At 49.4% G+C, this 15,723-nt stretch overlaps 1 protein-coding gene across 1 annotated transcript in view; it reads right to left on the reverse strand.

The window, feature by feature from the left end:
• Positions 1-1,177: 1,177 nt before the first annotated feature.
• ST3GAL3 (ST3 beta-galactoside alpha-2,3-sialyltransferase 3) overlaps positions 1,178-15,723 on the reverse strand; it is a gene marked incomplete at its 5' end in the record, with an annotated part of 112,277 nt that continues 97,731 nt past the window's right edge. Inside the window, 2 exons of the mRNA XM_010079636.1 lie at positions 1,178-1,335; positions 14,542-14,688. Coding sequence (XP_010077938.1) covers positions 1,246-1,335; positions 14,542-14,688 — 237 coding nt within the window. The remainder of the gene's footprint in view (positions 1,336-14,541; positions 14,689-15,723) is intronic.

Below are 15,723 nucleotides of genomic sequence, written 5' to 3' on the forward strand. Positions count from 1 at the left end.
TACTGCATCTGAGGACCATGACGGCAAAGGAAGAGACGTGCTCCTGAGAGCAAGAGGAGCAGCAGTGCTAGAGGAGCACGGGAGGAGCTTGGAAACAAAGTGAGCAGGGGCCGAGCAGGGGGTGAGGGTTCCCAGCAGGCACCTGTGCCAGCAGGCTCCATCATCACTGAGGTCACGTATCGCTTAAATAGGGAACATGATCGAGTCTGTAACGTAAAACAAACATCTTCAGCAGCCTGCTCTCAAACTGTAAAGCTTCAGATCTCTGTGCGAGATGTCTTCCAAATAATAAATTACTCCTCCCCCACACAAAAATAAAGTGAGATGCTGTCCAGAAACGGTGACACCAATCGGCACAGACTCCACAGGGGCCCTGCACAGCAGGCACAAACCAAGAGGCCTGAAAGCCTCGAGCACAACGAGTCAGGCTCCTTAGTGCCGTGACAGGCAGGAAGGCAGGGAGGGTCTGCTGCAGGCAGAGAAAGCCATCGGCTCCCTGCTCCACGTTGGGGTCAGGACAGAGGCAGAGCAGCACAAACAGCTATGGAAAATGCAGCCAACTAAGTGGCTGCTGCTGCCGCCTCTACGTGGGAAGCAAGGGAAAGTGCAGAAAAACAAACCCATGCTCATCGCCAACCAGAAGCTCCAAGTGGAGAAGGAGGGAAAGCCATTATTCTCTCTTCAAATTCTAGCAGTACCAACGACACCGAAGTTTTGGACGGATTTGTTTTCCTGGGAAAAGGTCTGAGGCCGGTGACAACACAGATGGAGCGCGAAGAGGCCGGGCTTTTCGCAGGGCTGTGCACAAGCAGACTTTGCCTTGCACCTTGGTATTTCTAGTATGAAACCATCAGTTTCTTTTAAAAAATAATACTTTGCACATTCAGGCATTGCTGCCTCGGGGCAGTGTCCCCTCCCATTTGGCACAAATTGTTTTATTCACAAACCTTTCTTCTCTCTCCTGAGTCTCTCCTGTTTAGTTCAGGACACAGAAGATCTGTCTGCGATGCAGAGTTCCAGAACTGCCCACTCAGCCCCTTGCCCACCTCCTGCCAGCTCTAGGCCTGGAGGCAGCAGATGCAACCCTCATGCAGACTGGCAATGTGAGAGGGTCTTCCCAAAGCACCTGGGCATCTCTGTGTGTCTTCAGTGAAGTGGGATTCTTGCAGGGGGCTGCCAGTGCCTGCTCCCAGAGCTGCAGCGTGCGTCTTCGTCTCCTCCCTTGGAGGCAGTGGCTGCAGCCACTCAGATCCCACTGGTTAGGTCAGTGATGACTCGGGCTTTCACCAGCTTCCGCAGGAACTCCTTCTCCCGCTGGATATTGTGCGTCCAGGACTGGAAGGAAATGGGAAAGACAGGAGGTCAGCAGCTATCCTGGACAAGTGTGCCCCCATTCCCCACGTTGTGGGAGTCTCCAGCTGGGGCAGGGCAGTGGCTTCTGCCAAGGGAACCGACCCTGTCGCAGACCAGAAGAGTCCTTGCAGACCAAGGGCCTTCCCTTATCTAAAGCCAACACAGTGAGCAGGGTCAGACACATGCACCTGAGGTAGGAGGTCTCCCCGTGGGCTGGATGAAGTTTTTTTGGCATGGTGAAATCTGGGCAACCCAGGTGGCTTGGGCAGACGTAGCTGGTTACAGTGCCCTCCCAAACCATGGCACATGAGAGTCCAACAGTGCATCATTAACAGCGATGTGTGCCAGGGAACAGAGCTGGCACAGAACATGGTGGTGGCACACATTGTACCCACATACAGCTCCCTGCCAAGGGAGGTCTATTGGAAATGCATGGGCGTGCACGCAGCTAAAAAGCCCCAAGACCAGCTGCATCAAGGCTGGCTCCTGCTAGCCCTATCCAGAGGAAATCACATGCTTAAGGTTAAAGTCTGTGTTCCCTGCAGCAGGCTTTAGCCGCGATTAGAGCATCTGCCATCACCCCCCTGTGCTGGTATCATTAAAGCAGTAAGTGGTTTGTCCCTTAGGGAGACCAAGGCAGAGCAGGGAAAAAGCAATCTTCCCCAAAATCTCCCAACAGAACAAGAATCCCAGTAAATGAACTCAGGTCTCCAGCACAGTCTTCTGGCCAGGAGGTAATCTGAACTCTAAATATGATCTGGACCATGATAAAAATCACTCTACAGGAGCCTCCTTGAAATGATCTCAACCAACAAAGCACAAGCCCAATGAGCCCTCTGAGAGCACTTTGTTATAGGTACCTAAGCCCAGTCTATCCACTGCAAAATCACAGGCACCTGTCTGCAAAGCACTGGTTGTGTCCATCACACACAATGCGCATGTGGCTCTCCTGTCATCTGTGGATGTCCTGGCCTGTCCAGGACAAGCAGCTCTCAGCCATGACTGCTGGGTGGCACAGACAGCCCTGCTGCCAACAGGTCCAAGGGACTAAAGGCCCCTCTCTAGATCTCCAGCACCTTTTGGAAATACCTCTCTTGCTGTTACCGTGCATTTACAAGCCACTTCCGTCCCCTCCATGCACAGGAATGATCACAGTTAAAGCTTCTAAGGAAAGCTCAGGTAGGTCTGGTAACCTGTGTTCAAAAGAAGTCTTTGACTTCTGCTTCCAGTAACACTGTTACCTGAATGCTGCAACGGCTGCACCAGCACCGGGAACAACAGAGCCACATATGGTGAACTGAGCTGGTGCTCTCTGGGACTCTGAAAATGCAGAAGACTCTGTCTCTAAACTGGGGAGACGATGCCCAGAAACAACTCGGTGCTTGGCTTCTGCTAGCATAAAAGCAGAGACTGAAAACTGGCACTGTGAAGAAAGCTGGCTCATAAAAGGAAAAAAGCATGAATTTCAGAAAGCAGCAGCAGGAGTGATGGTGGTGCAGAGCAGAGAGAGCTGGGAGAGCAGGGCTGCACGTGCCTGTCACTCAGAGCAGGACAGACAGGCTCCCCCAGCGTGCTGGAAATAGTCCCGCATGTGACACATCAGCTGGGGGTCCTGGGCTTGGCCCCCACCATGCAGCACCGCTTCTGACAACACAGCCCCTCGCTAGGAACGCACAGCACCGGCAGAAGCAGCCAAGTGTGCGTGTGTGCTCCTGCCAAGAGGCAGCGAGCAGTGTCTGCTGGCAGAGAGGCAACACTGGGAACGCTGGGTCTCGTTGCATCCACCTACATCTGGCTGGGCTGCTTGTTCAAAGCCTATCTGGAGTGCCAGGGAGCCTGATGTGCCTGATACATCACAGCACAAGCTGATCCCTCCTTTACATCTTTCATCAAACATATGAGAAGCCAACTGGTTTCACCCAGCACAACCTGCTTGTGTCCCTTCAGACAGTAACTGGGGAAGCAGCCGCTTCCAGGCAAACTCAAACTACCTAAAACATCACCTCAGGCCACATGCAAGTGCCTTATCTGAAGGCAAGCAGAAAGCTGCTTTGTAAAAGGTAGAAGTGGAGCAGGAATTTAAGTACAAGAGGTGGATAATAAAACTTTGGGCAATGCAATTTCAGCCTCTCACACTACAGCTCGGTCTGGCTCCAGGACTGACTGCAAGGCTGCCGGCAAGACAGAGAAACCTCTGGCTGTTCCACATCAAGGCTGCTCCACACCCTGGGCACTGCCACAAACTCCTCTTCCCAAGCAGAAAGCCACATGTAAAGAAATTTAGCCTCCTGCTTGGTCCACGGATCTTACTGGTGTCTGCGGCAGCGCTCTCAGAGGTTTTGTGGCTGAAGTAAGACCACAGAGGAAGAGGATTCCCTGGTGAGGAGGGGCTGTTGCCCCCTCCAAAGAACACTAGCAGGGAGCTCTGTGCAGTGCTGCTCCCCCTGCACCTGACAGCAACACAGGCAGGAGGGATGAGGCATGTCTCCAACAGCAGCTCTGGTTACTGATTACAGGAGAGGGACTTGCCCCACTGACAGACAGAGCTCATCGGGCGAAGGAAGCTGCATTCCAGCACCAGCGGCCACAGTGGGGAGAAGAGCCACAGTGGATTTCTCAAAACTGCAAGAGAGAGGCCAGCACTTCACTCCCATTGCCCTGACAGCGGAAAGGCAACAAAGTACACCCTAAAACTCAGCAGGTTTTAGGCTGTATACACCCTAAATAGCACTCTGGGTAAGCCCAGTTGCTCTGTGTAACCAAGCTTGTGGGCAAGTTGTCCTGGAAATCTTTCAGCTGGTGCAATGTTCTGAGCTGCAGCAGGATGGTCAGAAAGGGGCAATGCTCTGGCCACCCGCATCCCCATGGACTGGGCTGTGCTGTCAGAGTGCTCATTTTGACATTTTAAGCAGAGCATTGTGAGCGGGATCCACAATTGGCGAAGGATTACATGAAGTGGCTGCAATGCTGGTGGTTTATTCCTGCTACTACTGCAAAGAAGCCTTCTCCTGCCCTCAGATGCTGGGTGCGCTTTGGCTGTGCTGGCAAGATGCTCACTGTCCCTTCAGACTGCTTTGACCCTCTCTTACCGTTACTGCCTCATTTCCTACTCCTGTGTGCCGGATTATTCACATACACAAAGCTCCTGCCCCGAGTCCTGAAGCTACACCTCAGCACCACAAGCAGAAAACGCCAGCTCTTCTCTCATGAATCTGCGCCTCAAGACAGCAACAGAGCAGCTTGGAGCATTCACTGACACCTCCACCCTCTTGTCCCCGCATGTCACTACCACCACTGCTCCTGCAACCTGGCAGACCGGCACTGCCTTCTCCCCCCTCCACCGCTCACATCGAGCAGGCAGCCAGTACGGCTTAGAGTCATACAATCATTAAGGTTGGGAAAGACCCTTAAGATCACCGAGTCTCACTGAGTCTCACTGTTTGTACAAACAAACGGGCTGCTTGTCCGAGCCCACAGCTGGAGTAACAAACTTCTGGGAGCTCCATTAGGAAGGTCCCAGAAGGCTCCAGAGCCCTTTTTGCTGTTTGGGATGAGGCTGGGATTTCCTTTGCTTCTCTCTATGATTAGTGGATGTTTGCTCTTTTCAGTGGGGAGAGAAACAGCAGGAGGAGAGTCGCTCTGCAAGCAGATGCACCGTTACGGCTGTCCGTCCCAGAGGTGGCAGTGGGTCTGATGCGTGATCGTTTGGTCACAGTTATTAGACCAAAATTTATCATCAGTTAAAGCCATCTTTCAGGGCTATGCAAATACAGCAGCCCCAAACCACCTGTCCTTTTTTTCTTGATGACTCCATGAGGAAGCACAAAACATCCTCTGTCCCTTCAAGAGAAGCCAAATAGAATATTTTAAGACTAAGAAAATGTTTCAGAGACCAATCCAGGAGGAAGGTAAGGTCCCCATCTGTAATCAGTTACAATCGGGGAATGTCTCAGCTTCAGATCAAGTTAGTCTTATCAATTATATTGCAATATCTCAAAATACATAAAGACTAAATCAGAGACTGAAGTCAATGAGGAACACATTCAAGAAAAACAGCAAGTTGTAAAGTAGGAAGTTTCTCAGTTCTGTTACATCCTCCATATTTCTGCAAGTCAGCAGCATTTCTCCCTGAAAACCTGCACAGAAATCACAGCAGCAGCAGCAAGAACTGGTGCTAATTTATCTCTACCTTTAACCTTCACTGCCTGGTCTCTCAAGATGCTTATTTTTCATGATTTTGCCTTGCCCACGCCCTTGGTCTGGTCCTGGTGTGGTGACCACACACACTAGGTGTTTTATGGACACCCCGAGCCATCGCTTCATCTCCCAGTGCACCTCCCATGACACCAGTGCCCTCCCTCGTTCAGGACCCATTGCCCCCTCCTCTCTCAGTCCATCAGCCGGGATGCGGCAGCACTGCAGACCGCCCTGTCCTGCCTGCACCCTTTGGGAGTCACACACACTGAAACAAAAGGGAGGGCTGGACACCCTCCTCTTTCTGTGTTTAGGAGATTTACTCAACAGATCCTTTATATCCAGTTATTCTTACACTAACTTGAAATAAAGAGAGCAATTGTGTCTCTTCTCAGTCTTCATTTTACCAAGCTAAACAAGCCATATTTTCTTTTTCCTTCTACCAGAACAGGCTGTTCATTTCCCTTATGAAAACTGGGAAATTTCCCAGAAATGTGGTAGCTCCCTCTGTCCCTATTTACCCCAAATTTACTTCTTGTGAACCAGAAAAAGGGCTCACCATTGCCTCACGCATAGGCAATTCTCTCTCTACAAGAAGTCCTTTCCTCTAGTCTTTCTAAAGCTGTATTTGCCTTTTTTTTTTCTTCACAGTAACACAGCATCCTGAATTATCCTGTGTATCTAAGCACTTTCCTCCTCTGCCATTGCCAAATAATGCTATCACAGCTTAGAGTCAAAATTTCTGGTATTGCCCCAAACAGTACAGTCTTCCCTTCATACTCTTATGTTTCATGCCACTCAGTTTACTCCTGTCCTCAAGGTGCCCATGGTCTTCCTGGATGCTATTTTGATCCTCCCTTGTATTGACCACACCTGGTTTTGTCTCATCACAAATTTCACCTGCAGACCATTGCCTCCCGTGACAAAAATCATTAAAGCAAACACTAAGCATGACCTCCTGCAGGGGAACTCCCAGACTCCATTCAGTGCTGCTCTTTGTATTCTCCTTTAGAAAGACTATTCACACACAGGTGTTGCACCAAACCGTAGCTTCTGAAGCTTAACTAATAATATCTCTCACGGCACAGTATCGCACGCTTAACTGAACTTCAGACAGACTGAGCTAGTACACTTCCTCTGTCCCCAGAATGATTTTTTTTAAACACATAAAGATATTAAATTAGTTTTTGTAACCTGCCTTTGGTAAATCCATGTTGTGTTTGCTTTCAGGATTTAATTATTCTTTCATTTAAACTCTGCTCTGAAGTTCTGAACAGTACCTCTGAGGTCAGATGAAAAGGTCTGAATTTGACAGGATTATTTTCCTTGCCTGGCTCCCATCCCCTCAAAAAAGACAGGAAAAAGAGGTATTATGTCCACTACAATCTAATCCTGTGGAACCACGTGTAACCTGATAGATTTATTGAGGACCTTTTCCTCTGGACTCGCAGCTTAATTGGCTCAACAGCGCAGTGGTTGGAACAGAGATCTCTCAGGCACTCACACCTAGGGCCATTAGCTTCAACAGCTTTTGCCTTTCCCTGCTGACCCAGTCATTTGCTGTTTCTGTGATCTTCTCACCATAAGCCATCCTTTCCCTCACGTTCATCATATCACCCTTATGGAGGTAATATATTCATTCAGGTGGTTCCCACTTTGGCTCTTTAATCCCTACACTTTTTGCTTCTTTCACCTCCCTGGATGCCACAGCCCTGGTAATTCTTCCCTTGTTTCCATATAATTTGTTTGGCAGTGGGAGTGTCCAGTGTTTATTTTCCTTGGCAAGATCTAGTTCAGTTTGACTTTTGTCAGTTTCCACTTTATCTCTGTCCTTTCCAACCATCAGGGTGAAGTCTCCTCACTGCCTGATGCTCTCTCCCACTCCTCTGTTATTTCTAACAACTCCACTGTGAAGCAATTGTTTATGAAGTTATGTCTACATAACACTGCCTTTTCCTGTCAGTTCCCCCCTTGCTGCAGACACAAATTGCAGATAATTCTTGCACTTTCAATGAAAAAAAAATCTGAAGTCTACAAGTAGAGTCCACAAGCTCTTTAGTGCATCTGCTTTTGGTAGCCCATTCTCGCAGGCTAGGACTAAGTTCAGAGAGGTCAGAGCCTGCACACACATCCCAATTCCACTGAGCACCCCGCTAGCACCACTGAGTGCCACCCCGCAGTCTAGATACAGCCCTGCTTATCAAGCTCCCTCCTCTTGGAAGGAAAATCTGAGTTATAACATTCCTTCAGTTGCTTTTCCATTTAATTTAATCACGAAGGCACTTGATCAAAGGCTATTTCCTAAAATGTCCCCCTGCAAGGTCTTCATGCCTGCTAAAAGCAGCTCTGAAAGGCCATCAGCTCTTCTTTTGCTCTTACATTTGGTGAGAAGAGCTGTGCTAGCTATGACACCTGGGAATACCTGGGCTCTCCCCGTAACAGTAACACTGCTCCGATTGTACATCTGTGACAGTGCGACTCTGGTGGTACCCAGCACCTCTACAGTGGTTTGTGCTCAGTGTTGGGGTCAGCAGCCAGGCTCTAGCACACTCCTGCAGATCTTTTACTGTCTTTTCCTACAGAGATCTTGTCCAAATCCTAATTCTGATTTTGACCCTACTTCTGTTTCTGTCCATCCTACAGCTGTACCTTCCTTGCTGTTATTAGTGCGCCAGTGGTACCCCGCGAGTGTTACTGTACCTCTGCCCTGAACAAGGCAATACCTGTGCTCTGGTTGTGACTGCTATTCCATCAATCTTTTCCAGATTTCTATTACACAGACACACAGTCCTTATGCACAGGAACAGCATGTGAGGCCTTCATTCAGCCAAAACGCTGTCAAACAGGTGGCTTTTAAACAAAGACAAAAATGTATAAACCTCATCAGTCATCACTGTCGGCCCCAAGAAAAAGCACTGCCCTTTCAGAGGTCCCCCTGCCCCAGCCCCTAACCTCCCCCTCCAAAGCTGACCTCCATTTCAGTCTGCACCATTCCTTGTACAAACAGCATGTGAGGCCTTCGTTCAGCCAAAACGCTGTCAAACAGGTGGCTTTTAAACAAAGACAAAAATGTATAAACCTCATCAGTCATCACTGTCGGCCCCAAGAAAAAGCACTGCCCTTTCAGAGGTCCCCCTGCCCCAGCCCCTAACCTCCCCCTCCAAAGCTGACCTCCATTTCAGTCTGCACCATTCCTTGTACTCCAATCGCAATTCATCAGCCAGGCTCGAATAGCTGTGTTTTCAGTCTATAAATCACCAGGCTAGTCATCTGCCCGCCTTTCAAAGGAGTTTTGTTCTTCTTGTTGGCTACCACAAACTTTAAGGTACTTGGAGGCCTGAAGCAGCCCAACCACCCCCTCCCAAGCAACTTGCGTTGATTTAAAATGCAAAGGACGGCTTCACAGAGAGAGCCCAGATGATGATAAAGCGCTATTGTTTGTGCCTTTATGGGCCGAGACTCCAAACTTGATGTTGTGGATTATTCTGAGAGGTAGCTGCTGGCGGGGAGAGACAGAGACAAAGCTGTGTGTCACTGCGTGCTGCAGGCCACCTCCCCTGGCCCTTGTGACAGCCCTTACACAGGCTGAATAAGAAGTGTTACAAGATGGTGTCCTCCAGCATCCCACAAAGACCTGCCGGGGAAGCGGAGCCAATGATCAGAAAGAAGCCATCAAAGGCAGTCCCGCCACCTCCCCCTCGGGTCAGGCAGCGAGGCACCCAAGTGCCAGGCACAGCTGTATCAAAGGAGCTGACACCTCCGACAGCATCGGCACTGGCGCTTGATCTGTTCCTCCAGTCAAAAGGAGACCACTCAGCAGCTCCACTGCACGACACAAATGCCGCAGATGGGCTCTGGATGGATAAGGGTGGCTTTTAACCACACATCCCCATTTTTACCAGCCACAAGAGCGTGAGGCAGTGTGCAGCCAGCTGCTGAGAAGACGGCTCGGTGTGCTGCCTGTGTGGCCTCTGAGGTGACTCCTTGCTCACCTCTCTTGCTCCTGCAAGAAATGACCAGGAGGCTGAAGCTCACCTCTAGATCATGAGGCCAGGGAAGGCTGTGTGCTGGGGCAGAGTATGTGGAGGAGGGATGCTGGGAACTGGGCTTGTGCTTCGTTCCCATGATTTAGCACAGCCTCTTGCTCTCTCAGTTTCATCAACTCCTTACAGATATGTTTTTACTACTCTAAACACTGTCACTTTCCCATCCTGAAATAATTTCTGCCTGAAACACTAGCCTATTTTGCCATTAGCAAGGAAGGTCTATTGTAACCCTTATAGGCAGGTTCATAATTTTTTTTATCTGGAAAAGCTTTCACTCTATTTTAAAATTATTCCCTTTTTCCTCACCTCCATTTCCATGTTTCCTTCACTATGCTCCCAGTGGATCTGACACTTGTACATTAACAGAAGACAGTGACCTGTGATAAAAATACACTTTTATGGAGTGCTTGGGCAGGAAGCATTACAGGACCTGAGCAAGAAATAAAAATACAATAAGCTATATCAAAATTCAGCTCTGATGGACTCATTGCCACGAAAAGAGAAAGAAGTGAGCAGACACCTTGGCAAGGACTCAATCTCTGTGCAGCATTCATGGAAGCAGCCAAGGGTTGAAAGCTGTTACAAAGTTACTGGAAATTGGGAAAATGGTAAATGAAGGGAGATGACACACTTGGACATTCTGCATTTTACAAGTTAAAGCCAAGAGACAGGATCAGAGCTGAAAAATCACCTGTGAGAATTTACACAACAGCCTGAGGTCTATTGGGCAGTGGTCTCCGAGTAACAGACCAGAGAACAGCAGGCTGTCTTCATACCGCCCAGGAAAATCTTGCTAAAATGCAGGCCAGGGACTCTGCACGCCCAGCCATGGCAGGGAGAAGAGGAGAGACAAGGGGAGAAGGTGCTGCGCAGCAGAGCTGGGATCGAGAGGTGGTTTTGCACTGCCAACACTGATCTTCCAGCTCACAGCCTAAGCTAAAAGCACTGCACCAGTGTGCTTCCAGCTCTCCGGAACATGCTTATGAACAGAAAAGGGTCTTCTCCACCAGGTCTGCCTGCACATACCCTGGCTGGAGCACACTGAGCTGCCCAGTACAGAGGGTGAGGAAGCCATCCAGGACCAGAGAACTGTGCTCCTATAAGCATTCACAAGCACAGGAGAATCCATATGTGTTTTGCAGTTATACTACTGAGCAGGGTCCAGAGACTATATACCTCCCCCTGACTGGTTACACCGGTGGAGCTCCCAGAGCATCTGCCTCCTCACAGAGCCTTTTCCTCTGGGGCAGGAAACGCCTGCCCAGCCCTCGGGACTCTGAGATGCTGGAAGAGGCAGCGGAGGCAGCTGCCTCCTGCGGCAGTAATTGCAGCACAATCTTGGACCTTGAGAAGTTTCATCCCTGCAGGAAAGCAAAGACTAATCAAAACTATACACTCGGGCTGCCTGTTTCACCTCTTGGAAATTCAGCTGCCAGTCCCACAGAGCAACAGGAAAAATCACATTCATTTCCACAGAGATTTTATCACCTCAGTCTTGGCATGGGAGAGGCATCTCCGCCCAGCTGTGAGCAAGCACGCACATTTTGCTGGCTTTTTTTATGTAATCAGAACAAATTCCTCAGAGATGAGTCACAGGGTTTCAAGGGTGTCCAGAGAGATGTCAAGCAAGCCTCAAGTGTAAATCAGCGACACACCTTGCCGAGAGGATGCACACTCTGCATGCTTGTCAGCAGGCCTGTTCCCCCTCCCCGAGGACATCAGGCAAGGGAAGGGGCTCGATGGATGCTCCCAGAGAGGCTCCCATGAGCCACACACACACGTGGCACCTCCAGACCCAGGACACTGCTGTGTTTACATTTCCTCTGTAAAGGCAGCAATGGTTTCAGGGTGGAGCTGGAGTGCTTCCCTGCAGCTGCTCTCCAGGCTCTAACACTAAAGATTTTCAGTCACCCAGGCTGGAGGAGCCCGGCAGCCAGGGAACAGATCTGAACTTTAGAAATGGAGGTTCTGCCCCATCAAAGCATGGTCAAACTGCAGGGGTCCTGCGTGAGATGTTTGCAATGGTGGAACAGCTGCATCCCATGGCAATTGTTTCAGTGCTGTGATGTTGCTACGTCAAGCAAACTTTTTCTGCTCCCCTACCCAGGAACAAGTACTCCAGCCTGCATGGGTCTGCGGGCCAGACAGAGGACAAAGACAATACTTGCATAATTTCAAGGCACAGCCTGCTTTAGTGGCTCCTTTAGAGGCTGAAATGTAGAGAAGGACCATGAAGAACTAGACCTGGGCACAATCACAGAAGTCCAAAGTAACACTGAGGAAAATGCTGTGGATGCTCTTGGGCCTTTGGGTGTCAGAGCAGATGGAACAGACAAAAACTTTGGTGAAGCTTGGCTCTATGTCAGTCTTCTTTGACTAGTGCTAAGGGCAATGTTTGGCACAAGGTGCTAATGCAGGGCAGCCTCCCGATTTGGAAACCACTCTTCAAGCAGAGTGTGCAGGGCGCTTCCAGTCTAGACTGGGGCAAATCTCCATTTGTCCATTCTTTGAGAGCAACTGTAGAAGACACAACCCAACTATCAAAGCCCTTCACCTTTCAATTGCACCCTCAGGTGACTAACAGTTACCAGCTACCATTAATATTAAATGGGAAAGAAAGAAATGTAATCCTCTCTCTGCTCTTCACATTCCACCATAGCACAAACAATTTGTCATATTGGGAGGGGCAGAGGCAGGAGGAGCATTAATTATTGATACTTGGGAACAGATGGCTTTTCTTGTACCAGGGCAGCGGAATGTAAGAGGAGTCTGTGGGTGAGGATGTGAGCATTAGATGGGCAGACACATATCAGATAACCAGCCTTCCAGTGGAACAGGAACCTTCCTCCCAGAACCAGCTCTGCTGGCCTGCGGAGCTCTCATCAACAGCCCCGGCTGCAGAAACAAATCCACTGACATTTAAATTAGTGAGGCTTCACCAGAACCTTTCAACACTCCCTCACCTCCATACAGAACATCCTGGACACGATGACTGACAGCTTCCAGACAGCAGAGGCCTGTGAAACCAGGCACCGATTGGTCCTTCTAGGAGACCCTACTGGTTGCATTTCACATGTTCATCCTCATCTACTGCCCTGTGCCATGCAAGGCTTATTCCTGAGACCATGCACGGTGTCCAAGAGTGACTCCCTCCTGTCTTCCACTGGCTTCTGCATCCCACACAGGGTGCTGGCCTCCAGAATCAAAGATCCAAGTGATCTGGACTGGTGACTTAAACCAGAGACTCTGTCATCCAACTCTTTTTGCCAGCTTTTCCCATTGATCCAATTCACTGGAGTGGACATAGTGGCGCCACAGAGACAAAAGCTTCCCCTGAAACATGAACAGTCTCTGTACCCACTGCTGGAGCCAGGCATCTGTGTCCATTTTCACTCTGGTGTAGTCATGTCTTTGCTGGAAGACTAAAGAACTGGCTGTACTGACTCAGACCTGGACCTGGGGTAGCCCAGGCTCCTGTCTCAGGCAGTGGTTATAAGCAGATGCCAAGGGAAGAGTCAGAACTGGGAAAGCCAATGCTGATGCCTCCTCTACTGCTGCAAGAATGATATTCCTCAGCTATTTTATGCTCAGGGATTTCACAAACCAGACACCACTTCTCTACATAGCAACTCAATTCAGTTTTCCTCTCTGGACGTACCCCTTAAATCCTGTAAATGGGTATTTGCTTTCCCAGCCAGGACAGATTAAATCCATGGTTATTCCATTGAGCAAGGCAGACTTTGTTACCTCCACAGGGCCCAGAAGGTACCTCGGGACCACAATGTCCAGTCTCGAAATATTGGAGACCTCCTCACAGTCTATTCCCAAACTCAGTTTGTTCTCTTGGCCTCTGCTGAGAGGTTGCTCCAAAGCCTAATTTCTCTGATAATTAGACATGCTCTTCTCATTTCTCAAGCTGACTAATCACTGATTTCCAATTCCTCTCAGTCTGCCTAGGGTCATGCAGCCTGCAGCCTGTGAGAGTCCCGAGATATGTACAATCTTGTGATTTGGAAAAACACAACTTCCCAGCTTCTTCCTGGCCTGGACCAACGGCAAAGTGCTTGAGGTGAACAAAAGCCAAATGCCAGGAGACAGCTACTGTCTATGAACAATACAACTTTTCACAATGTGGAGTAGAATGGAGAAGGCTTCCCTACCTAGGAGCCAGTGAAGAGGGGGAAGCAATCTTAAAAAGACCTGGGCCACATCTGTGTGGGAAAGATTGATCTCTACAAAAAAGGAGCAAACCTCCCCACTACAGAAGCTTTGACCAGTGTCCAAGTTTGCTCTAGTTTGGTACAGGAAATGGACAGACCTGACGGAGTGTCTTTTTACTGCAGCATTATATCCACATGAGAGCATTTGATCCTCCAAAAATGCTGTTCAGCTCACTGTGATAGTACCAGAAAATGTTTCTAATGTAGATCTGCCCTTTAAAGAGCCGTCTCCACAGAGCCGTGATGTGTTTACACTAGCAAACCGCTGCGGAACAGTCACCTGAGAGCTAACAAGCACGGGCTAATCTCACCTCCCTCACATTTCAGAGGGGCTGAGGAGGGGATCATCTAGCAAAAAAAGTCTATGGATTAGAGAGCAACACAATGGATCAAAAAGCAGAAGGAGGTCACATCTTTTCAACCCCAGACCAGAACTGCTCCATTTCACCCTACTTGACTTAACATTTATGTGTATCTTTTCCCTGATGCTTCAAAAAGGAGTCACATTATATACACATTCCAGAAAACTTTTCCCAGCAGAAATAACCATTTTTAACACACATTGCACTTGGGAGAATGTCTAGAATTTTACAGCCAAATGCATGGGTGGAGCTGTGATTTGACCCATACAGGAAAGCTGTAAGTTGACATCACCATCCCAACCAGGCTCTGGAGTCGGGGCGGTCGGTGGGCTTGGGAGGAAGACGTGCTCGGCAGGAGCTCCCTACCTCTTTGATGGCAGACATCTTGATGTTCTCATAGTAGTGCAGCGGTGCATTGGGTGAACTCATGTCATAGCCAAACCCAGCTACCGCCACCTCATCACAGTTGTGGAGCGCCATGGTTATTGCTACGCTTCCCAAGGTGGGGATGTTCTGAGAGGAGAAGTCATTAGCAAGTTGCCATTTCTATAATCAAAGATTTCCTCTTACTGCCTCTGCTCACAGGGGCACGGTGGCTACTAAGTAGAAAATCAGGAACAGGGTATTTGGCTGTATCTGCACATCAGCTGCCCAACGCCAGCTTGTGGGGTCAATAGCCTCCCATCTTGCAAAGAAAATCATATGTTAACCAGTGTCCTGCAAAGCATCTAGCACAGAAGCAGCGGCTCTTGTTTGAGGCTCTATGACCTGACTCTCCAGGGGAGTACTGTGGGGCAGATGGATTAATGCAAATGGTCCAACACCCCTTCCACAACTCCGCTATCCTGAGAATGGGGCAGCAGACAAGCTGGAGGATGAATCACAGTGCATACATTAGTTTTCTGAAACTACAACATAGATATTGGATCACAATTCTATACATGTAACTGGCTTCCAGCGAGGCGAAGGAGGAATACCCATCCCAAACAGGCCACCACACAGGAGCAGAAGCGAGGAGCAGTACAAACCTTTTATTTTACTGATGGCAAAAGCTGTTTAAGGAGGCCATTAAACAACTCTGGGCAGACCCAGACTGCAGACCCAGTCAGCAGCATGCACGGAGCAAAGGGGCACCCCACAGGCACTGGGCACTCTGGCCCGTGCCATTCCCTTCCTAGCCACAGCATACTGGGAAGACAAGGAGCAGTGACAAGAGATGGGTGCTAGCACTCTGAGCAGGGACACCCTGACTGTCCTCTCCCTTCTGCTGACCTGCCATCTGCACCAAAGTCCAGCCTCAGTCCTTCCCATTTCACCTGGCTTCTGCTGAGGCCCTGCAACAGCAGTGCTGTGCAGCTGCAAATCTTCTTGGGTGTTCAGAGGAACATGACTGCTGTGACAGATGAGTATTTCCAGTGTAAAACCCTAGCTCACAAGCTCTTCTAGCTCCCCTCTAGCCAGATGAATCCAGAGGTAGCTTTACCCCAGAGGCTAGGGAGAGGCTGAGAAATCTACCCACATATCTTATCTGCATTTGTAGAGCATCCA

The sequence above is a fragment of the Pterocles gutturalis genome, unplaced genomic scaffold (genome assembly GCF_000699245.1).
Source record: "Pterocles gutturalis isolate BGI_N339 unplaced genomic scaffold, ASM69924v1 scaffold14234, whole genome shotgun sequence".
NCBI lineage: Eukaryota > Metazoa > Chordata > Aves > Pterocliformes > Pteroclidae > Pterocles > Pterocles gutturalis.